Raw genomic sequence first — 9595 nt, 5'->3', positions numbered from 1 at the left:
GTCCCTCCCCGGGTACTTCGCACAGCCGGGACACCGGAGGCCTCCCCTGCTGCGGGATTAGCTCGGAGGATTTCCCGGCGCTGGCATATCCCTGCTCTGCTCCTTCTCCTCCTGGCTGGGGGCCAGGGCAGCGCCCGGCACATGGCACCCGGGAGGGTGCTGGCACCCCCAAAACCTTCCCCGCGGCGGGAGCAGGAGCACCCACGGAGCGCCCGGTGCCACCGGGCTGGGCTGGTCCCGGCCGGCGCCGCGACCCAGATCTGCCACCAACTCTGCCCTGGCACGGCGTTGCCGCAGCCCCCGCGGCTGTCAGGAGTGGGGCCAGGCTGGGACGTGGATGCCAGGCACGTGCCACAGCGGGCACCCGCCGTGGGCAGCGTGGGGACAGCAGGGGACAGCATCGGGAGGGGACAGCGGGCAGGGGGGCAGCCGTACCGGGGGCTGCACCATGCACAGGTGCCCCGGGAGTGGGGGGGCTCCGGTGCTGGAGACGAGCAGGTGGGCACAGGAGATGGTGCCATGTGGGGTGACAGGGACAGCTGACTGTCCCAAGTGCAGGGGACAGTGCCACGCGGGGTTACTGGGGTACCTGGGTGTCTCCAGGACAATGGACTGCGCTTTGAGGGGTGACAGAGGTAGCTGGGTGTCCCCAGTGCTGTGCGGGGTGGCACCGCTGCCCAGGTATGCCCAGGGGAAGGTGCCAGGCAGAGTGACAGTGCTGTGCCTGGATATCCCCGCTGCAGGGGACAGCCGGTGCCGCGGTCAGGTGTTCCCAGTGCAGGTGACAGCGCTGTGCAAGGTGACAGCGCTGCCAGTGCGGTGACTGGGGGTCCCCAGCGCGGGGGATAGCGTCGTGCCAGGTGACAGATGTGTCAAGTGCTGCACCCGAGTGTCCGCAGTGCAGGGGACACTGCTGCGCGCGGGGGTCCCCAGTGCAGGGACCGTGCTGTGCTGCCTGACGGGACACCCCGTGTCCCCGTGTCCCCGGTGCAGGTACCGGTCCCCGCGGTCCGTCAGGCGGCCCCGGTGCGGGGGTCCCCGCCGAGCCCGGGCTCCCCAGCGGCGGCGCGGGGCCGGGGCCGCCGGCGGAAAGTGTGTCACTGGGGCACGAGGCTGTCCCCGGGAATCACATGGGGGAGGCGGCGGCGCCGCGTGCGGCCCAGTGCGCAGCCGCGGCCGGTGCGGGGGGGCGGCGGGCGCACAACAGCCCGCACCGGGCGGCGGCGCGGCACGGCTCGGCGCGGCTCCGCTCCGGGAGGCTCACGGGGCCGGGACAGGATGGCGGCCCCCGAGGCCGGCAGCACAGGTCAGTGCCCCGCCGGAGCCCCCCACCCCCGGGACCACCGTGCGGGCACCGGCACCGGCAGCGGTCCCCAGCACCGGAGCGGATCGGGGGGCAGCGCCCCGGGACCGCGGAGAGGGGCTGCGCGCTGAGACGTGAGTTGGAGGGGTCCGGACACCGGGACCGAGGGGTCCCGCACGCCCGACCGGGCAGGATGCGCACTGGGACCGCGTCCCGGAACGGGGCTCCGTCCTACCGGGACCGGGGGGTCCCGCAGAGCGGGGTAAGGCTCGGACAGCGGGGCCGGGGTGTCCCCGGGAGGAGGGTAGGGAGGGCTGCGCGCCGGTACCGGGCGTCTTGCATACCGGGGCGACGTGAACACCGGCTCCGGGGTGCTCCGGTGATCGGGGCAGAAGGGATGGAGACCGGACTGGGGTGTCCCGAACGCCGGAGCGTGCGGGACGCGGGGGTAGGAAGGCTGAGAACGGGGATCTGTGTTCCGGGGGGTCCCGGGAAGCGGGATCGGAGGGGAGCGCGGCGGGACGCGGGTGTCCCGGAGACCGGGACCGAGGATTCCGAACACCGGAGAGTGCCGGACACCGGGGTAGGAAGGGTGAGAGCAGGGATTGTTGTCTCCTGGGCAGCGGAACCGGAGGGGAGTGAAGTGGGTCCGGGGCAGCGGTACAGGGGTGTCCCAAGAACCGGGACAGCGCACAGCGATCGGTGTGTACCGAGCGGCAGAACCCGTCAGGGTGACCGGAGCGGGACCGGGTGTCCTTATCAGCGGCACCGGGGCCACGGGGACCGGGCAGCCCGTGGACGGCCGAGGCGGTGCCGCGCGTGTCGGGGCTCCCTGCGCACCGGGAGGGACGGAGCGGGGAGCGGGGACCGGAGGCGGTGCCCCCCCCCTCCCCCGTGTCCCCCTCCCCGCCGCTGCCACGTGCGGAGTTTGTTTTCCCCTCAGCCCCGCCCCGCCCCCTCCCATTGGTGGACACATGACATCAGCGATGACGTCACGCACGGAACCGGGGACGCCGCCGTTCATTGGGGGGGGAGCCCTGTCTCCGGGGCAACGAGAAGGGGCGGGGCGGAGTTTGGCCAATGAAAGGCGGGTGGGCGTGGTAAAGCGTGAAGGGGCGGGGTCTAGGGGGGCCACGTGCGGCTGGAGCACGTGGGGCGGCGGCGTGAGGCCGCCTGAGCTTGGGGGGGGCTGCGGGGAGCCTGTTTGGGGGGGTTCCCTCTGTTTTGGGGTCAAGAGAGTTTCCCTCTCTCTGGGGCAAGCCTTTATGGGGAATCCCCGCACCCCAAACCCTAAAATGGGTGTCTCGAGGCTTTTGGGGTGCGGGGATCCCCCAATTATTTTGGTGTCTTAGCAGCGGGGGGGGTCCCCAGGATCAGCTGTCCTGGAGGTGGGACCCACTGTCCCCAATTCGGTGACCCCCTTTGGAGGTGGTTCAGTGAGGGGGGGATGGTGACAAGCTGGCTCTGGCGCGTGGCATCTGTGCCAGCGGCACCGTGTGCGGCGGGAGACACATGGCCCTGGTGATCCCGTGTGTCCCCGACATCACCATCCACGTGTCCCAGCCCGGAGTCGTGTCCCGGTGCTGCCGTCCCTGCCCCGTGAGTGGGGTGACAACGACTGTGCCTGCAGCCAGGGGCCACGCGTGTGTCCCCCCCCTGCTGCTCCCCACTTTTGGGGGTCTTCACATGGCTCCTCAGTCCTGCAGCGGGGAATTAGCCCCCCAGTTGGGAGGGGGCTGCGCTGGGAGCATCCCGGTGCATGGGGGGGCTGCACTGGGGGCACTCCAATGCCGTGGGGGGCTCCATCACGGGGGGATCCGCCGTGGGACCGTCGTGGGAGCTGTGGGGCGGCAGCCCGGCTGTGCTGCAGGCACAGAGCCAGGAACGGCAGCAGTAACTCTGTGACCTCCTGATTTCACCTCTGCAGAGGGTTCCCAGCCCACATTCCTCCTGCAGGCAATTCCGGGGTGCCCTGCCCGTGTCCCCAGCCGGCACGTACCCGGATAAACCCGGCTGTCCCCGTCCCACGTGGGGCCGTGGCCCGTGGCGGCCGCTGGGTGCGGTGCCTGACTCAGGGTGGGCGGCACACGTGCGGCGCAGCGGGATATCCACGGATCCGGGATGCATCCGGGGAGCTTCCCTGGAGACCCCACCCCGCGTGGGGCTGCGATTTCCCTCTGGGGGGCTTCCCCCCCACCCCCGCAGTGGGGGAGGCTGAGCTGGTGTTGCTCGGTACATCAGTGGCCCACCGGGATGCCCGTGGATCTGGGATGCTTCCCTATGGATCTTACCCACCCTGGGGCTGCAATCGCCCTCCGAGGGGTTTCCCCCTCCTCAGCTGGCAGAGGCTGAGCCTGGCACAGCTCAGTGCACGTGTGACTCCGCGGGATGCCCACGGATCCTGCTTGCCGATGGTGCTTCCCTGGGCATCCCACCCACCTCCGTGAGTCGGGGGAGGCTGAGCCCGGCACAGCTCGGTGCATGAGTGGCTCCTTCCCTCCGCAGGTGGGGTGATCAGCTACGTGGGCTCCAGCGGCGCCTCTCCCACCCGCACCAGCCCCGTGTCCCTCTGCAGCGACAGCTCCAACAGCAGCTCCCAGTCGGGCTCGCAGCCCTTCCCCACCTACTTCCCACCGTCACCCACCGGCTCCCTGCAGGATTCCCGCGCCTATGGCGGAGCCACGCTGGCCCCCCATGAAGACGGCTCCCCTTCTTCCTCCTCCTCGTCATCCTCCTCCTCCTCCACCTCCTCTTCCTCGTACAGTTCCTCGGTGAATTTCCCCGGGGTGCAGCCGGTCCCCGCGGACGAGCGGCGCCGCAGCTCGCCAAGCAAAGCCGGCAGCACCGTCACGAGTGAGTGGGGCTCGCGGGGGGGGGGGGGCTTGGGGGGTCTCCCCATCCCTGGACCCCGCTGACCCCCGTCTCCCCGCAGAGCTCAACGGGATGGTGCTGCTCTGCAAGGTCTGCGGGGACGTCGCCTCCGGCTTCCACTACGGCGTCCACGCCTGCGAGGGCTGCAAGGTACCGGGATGGGGCCGGGGATGGGGCACGGAGCCCCTGTCACGCTGCGGGGACCCCCAGTGATTCCCCCCGCTCGCCCCGCAGGGCTTTTTCCGCCGCAGCATCCAGCAGAACATCCAGTACAAGAAGTGCCTCAAGAACGAGAATTGCTCTATCGTCCGCATCAACCGCAACCGCTGCCAGCAATGCCGCTTCAAGAAGTGCCTGCTGGTCGGCATGTCCCGTGATGGTGAGCTCCGAGGGACCCTCGTGACGTCCCGAGCCGGGGATTCCCTCTGCGGGTGGGATTCCCCGTGCCCAGGCGGCTGCTCTCTTGCCGGGATGTATCCAGGGCTGTACCTCTCTTCTGGAGCCGCTCCCCGCCCTGTGCTGGGTGCTGTGCCTGTCCCACGGGATGTGTCCCCCCTTCTTGGGACCCCCCCATATGTGGGGCTGTTTGTCCATTCCAAGACTGGGTGCCCCGTGCCCAGAGCTGCCTGTCCCCTCCCGGGATGGGTCCCCCATGGCCAGCGCTGTGTGTCCCCTCCCAGAGGGTCCCCCAACAATACGGCTACATGTCCCTCCCTTGGATGCTTACTCAGATCTCTACATCCCCTCGCGGGATGAGTCCCCCTATGTTCAGGGCTCTATGTCCCCTCCAGGACCGGGTCTTCCCATTTTTAAGGCCGTGTGTCCCCTCCCGGGATGGGCTGCATGTCCCCTCCAAGCCCGGGGGAGGGATGCCGCCCTGCTGCCATCATCCCCACACGTCTGGGGGTGCAGGTGGGGGTCACCGCCTGCCGCTGACATCCCCCTAACACCGGTGTCCCCCCTCAGCCGTGCGCTTCGGGCGCATCCCCAAGCGGGAGAAGCAGCGGATGCTGGCGGAGATGCAGAGCGCCATGGGCGGCATGGCCAGTGCCCCACCGCCGATGCCGGGGCCCGGCGAGGGTCCCGCCGCGGGGGGGGGGCACGCACCGCCCCCCGGCCCCCCGCCGCTCGCCCCCCCCGCCTGCTTCTCCCAGTTCCCCCAGCAGCTGACACCGCCCCGCTCGCCCAGCCCCGGGGGGGCCACCGAGGATGTCATCGCGCAGGTGGCCAAGGCCCACAAGGAGATCTTCATCTACGCGCACGACAAGCTGGGACCCCCTCCCGCCTGCGACAGCGGCCTCCTGCGCTGGGACGCGCCCCCCGCCTGGGCCCCCGGCCCCCCCGAGCCCCGGCTGTGCCCCGCCGCCTACCCCGAGCCCCCGGCCCCGCGGGGGTGCCCCTGGCCCCGCGGCCCCAAGGACGTCCTGCCGGTGAGCGCCCGGGGGCTCCCGCTCCCCCCCGGCTATTTTTAGCCGCTAATCACGTTAATCCCCTTGTCGTTGCCCCCCTCCTCCTGTGGCGGCGGGGCCGGGGGAGCCCCGCAGAGCCCGGGGGAGCCCCCGGTGCCCGCTGACCGCTGGTCACCCGCAGGCGTGCCCCATGAACAGCCACGTGCCCGGCCGCAGCGGGCGCTCCGTGCAGGAGATCTGGGAGGATTTCTCCCTCAGCTTCACCCCCGCCGTCCGCGAGGTCGTGGAGTTCGCCAAGCACATTCCCGGCTTCCAGGCGCTCTCCCAGCATGACCAGGTCACCCTGCTCAAGGCTGGCACCTTTGAGGTACGTCCCGGAATGGTGAGGGCTCGATGATGCCCCATAGACTGACAGGGTGCCCTATGGCACTGCACGGTGCTCCATGGGCTGGCACGGAGCCCCGAAGCACGGGAACAGTGGACCAGAACACAGCAGGAGCCCCGTGGCGTTGCAGTGCCCCACATTTGAGAGCCGTGGCGCTCATGGCATTGCCTGCTGCCTCACAGCACTGCAGTGCCCCACATTTGGGATCTGTGGCACAGAGCACGGTGTCCCTGTCATGGCACAGTGCCCTGTGGACTGGCATGGAGCCCTGCAGCACTGCAGTGCTTCGCAATCAGGAGTTGTGGCATGCAGCACAGTGCTCCTGGCATTATATAGTGCCCCATGGCACTGCAGTGCCACACTTTTGGGAGCTGTGGCATGGAGCACGATGCCCCAGGCACGGCATGGTACCCCACAACTGGGGACCACGGACTGACACAAATCCCCACGCCCCATGGCATTGTAATGCCCCATATTTGGGAGCTGTGGCATGAAACACAGTGCTCCTGGCATCACTCAGTACCCATGGCACGGTACCCCACATTTGGTAGTCACAATATGGATCACAGAGCCTATGGCATGGCACAATGCCCTTGGCATTGTCTGGTGCCCCATGGCATGGCAGTGCCCCACATTTGGGAGCTGTGGCATGTAACACAGTGCCCATGGCATGGTACTCCATATTTGGTAGTCACAATATGGATTACAGAGCCCATGGCCTGGCACAATGCTGCTGGCATTGTCTGGTGCCCCCATTGCATGGCAATATCCCACATTTGGGAGCTGTGGCATGGAAACCGATGTCCCTGGCATGGCACAGTTCCCACGGCATGGTACCCCACGTTTGGTAGTCACCATATGGATCACAGAGCCCATGGCCTGGCACAATGCCCCACATTTGGGAGCTGTGGCATGAAACACAGTGCCCCTGGCATGGCACAATACCCATGGCATGGTACCCCACATTTGGTAGTCACTATATGGATCACAGAGCCCATGGCCTGGCACAATGCCCCTGATCCCCCATGGCACAGCAATGCCCCACATTTGGGAGCTATGGCTTGGAGACCGATGTCCCTGGCATGGCACAGTTCCCACGGCATGGTCCCCCACGTTTGGTAGTCACCATATGGATCACAGAGCCCATGGCCTGGCACAATGCCCCTGATGCCCCATGGTGCCCCCATTAGATGACAATACCCCACATTTTGGAGCTGTGGCATGGAGACCGATGTCCCTGGCATGGCACAGTACCCGTGGCATGGTACCCCACATCTGGTAGTCACCATATGGATCACAGAGCCCATGGCCTGGCACAATGCCCCTGATACCCCATGGCACAGCAATGCCCCACATTTGGGAGCTGTGGCATGAAACACAGTGCCCCTGGCGTGGCACAGCACCCATGGCACAGTACCCCACATTTGGTAGTCGCAATATGGATCACGAGCCCATGGCACGGGACAATGCCCCTGGTGCCCCGTGGCACAGCACTGCCCCACATTTGGGAGCCGTGGCATGAAACACAGTGCCCTTGCCATGGCACAGTACCCATGGCATGGTACCCCACATTTGGTAGTCACAGTATGGATCACAGAGCCCATGGCATGGCACGAAGACCCTGGCATTGTCTGGTGCCCCCATTAGATGACAATACCCCACATTTTGGAGCTGTGGCATGGAGACTGATGTCCCTGGCATGGCACAGTACCCATGGCATGGTTCCCCACATCTGGTAGTCACCATATGGATCACAGAGCCCATGGCCTGGCACAATGCTGCTGGCACTGCTGGCATTGTCTGGTGCCCTCATTGCATGGCAATACCCCACATTTGGGAGCTGTGGCATGGAGACCGATGTCCCTGGCATGGCACAGTACCCGTGGCATGGTACCCCACATTTGGTAGTCACCATATGGATCACAGAGCCCATGGCACGGCACAATGCCCCTGGCAATGTCTGGTGCCCCATGGCATGGCAGTGCCCCACATTTGGGAGCTGTGGCTTGGAGACCGATGTCCCTGGCATGGCACAGTACCCGTGGCATGGTACCCCACATTTGGTAGTCACCATACGTATCACAGAGCCCATGGCATGGCACAATGCCCCTGGTGCCCCATGGCACGGCACTGCCCTACATTTGGGATCTGTGGACCTGGAGACCGATGTCCCTGGCATGAAGCGCGGTGCCCGTGGCTCCGCCTGGTGCCCTGTCCCATATCCTGCCCCATGCCCACAGGTGCTGATGGTTCGCTTCGCGTCGCTGTTCGACGTGAAGGAGCAGACGGTGACGTTCATGAGCCGCACGCGGTACGGGCTGGAGGAGCTGTGGGCCATGGGCATGGGAGACCTGCTCGGGGCCATGTTCGACTTCAGCGAGAAGCTCAGCGCCCTGGAGCTCAGTGATGAGGAGCTGGGGCTCTTCACTGCCGTCGTCCTTGTCTCGGCAGGTGGGCACGGGAGGATTTGGAGAGATGGAGGAGTTTGGGGCTGGGATCAGAGCAGTTTGGAAAAGAATCGAGGGGTTTGGGGCTGGGATCAGGGGGTTAGTGGGGTGTTCGGCGCATTCAGGGGTGGGGTTGTGGAGGTGTTGAGGTGATACTGGGGGAACACCAGCAGTGCTGGGATGAGGGTGATGCTGGGTTGGGTGGGATTAGGGGGTTTTGGGGGTGGAACTGGAGTGTCTCCTCCCCTGCCCCTGACCCCCTGTCCTCCCCAGACCGCTCGGGCATGGAGGACACGGCATCAGTGGAGCAGCTGCAGGAGACGCTGCTGCGGGCCCTGCGCGCCCTGGTGCTGAAGACGCGCCCTGCCGAGACCTCGCGCTTCACCAAACTGCTGCTGAAGCTGCCGGACCTGCGCACCCTCAACAACCTCCACTCCGAGAAGCTGCTCTCCTTCCGCATCGACGCCCAGTAGTGCCCCCCGGACCCCCCCCCGCGCACCCCTGTACATACATACACCACAGCGCGGGGGGACACACAGACTTCCCCCTCCCCCGGGGCAGCACCGACCCCGTGGCGCCCGTCGGACTCGCAGGGATTCACCCCAAGGTGGGCGCCAGGATGCTGGGACCCCCCCCCCACCAACCCCAAATCGGGCACCGCCCCCACGGCACCGCTGGCAGCGCCGGGGGGTCCCCTCGCCCCGACACCCCCGTTCTGGCGGCCGGGGGTGGGACGCAGAGGCCGGATCCAGCCGTGCTGGGGGGATGGATCTAAGGGGGAGGGAAGGGTCGGGGACGGGGACGGGGGGGGTGGGGGTTTGGTTGGTTGGTTTTTTTTTCATCATATATTTATTACATAAATATATAGTAAAATAGACCAGCAACAATTACCATAAAAATATCTTTCTTTAAAATCCTGACCAAAACACAAAAGGGTTTAAAATCGCACGTCACAGACTTGTGATTGTCACGGGGGCTCCACGGCCCCCCCGGCCCGCGCCCCTACATTCAGCGACGCCGGCCGCGGCCCTCCCCCCGGCACCCTGCATAGTGGGGGGACCCCGCGTGGGGCGCGCCGAGCCGAGCCGTGCCGGGGCTGTGCTGGGCCAGCTGCTGGCCGGGCTCGACGCCCGCGGGCAGGGGCAGCTCCGGGAGCCATGAGGTATGTGCTTGGGGGGGG

General features: G+C 66.9%; 1 protein-coding gene across 1 annotated transcript; it reads left to right on the top strand.

The window, feature by feature from the left end:
• Positions 1 to 1175: 1175 nt before the first annotated feature.
• Positions 1176 to 9302, top strand: NR1D1 (nuclear receptor subfamily 1 group D member 1). The gene is made up of 8 exons (XM_041426357.1): positions 1176 to 1306; positions 3809 to 4156; positions 4236 to 4324; positions 4409 to 4553; positions 5141 to 5604; positions 5765 to 5950; positions 8209 to 8419; positions 8689 to 9302. Exons 1-8 carry the CDS (start codon positions 1279 to 1281, stop codon positions 8886 to 8888), a joined length of 1671 nt encoding a protein of 556 aa, XP_041282291.1. The 5' UTR covers positions 1176 to 1278; the 3' UTR covers positions 8889 to 9302.
• Positions 9303 to 9595: the final 293 nt, after the last annotated feature.

The sequence above is a fragment of the Onychostruthus taczanowskii genome, unplaced genomic scaffold, assembly GCF_017590055.1.
Source record: "Onychostruthus taczanowskii isolate IOZ18803 unplaced genomic scaffold, ASM1759005v1 scaffold91, whole genome shotgun sequence".
NCBI lineage: Eukaryota > Metazoa > Chordata > Aves > Passeriformes > Passeridae > Onychostruthus > Onychostruthus taczanowskii.
The sequence above is the reverse complement of the archived record's forward strand: the minus strand, read 5'-3'. Positions and strand labels throughout refer to the sequence as shown.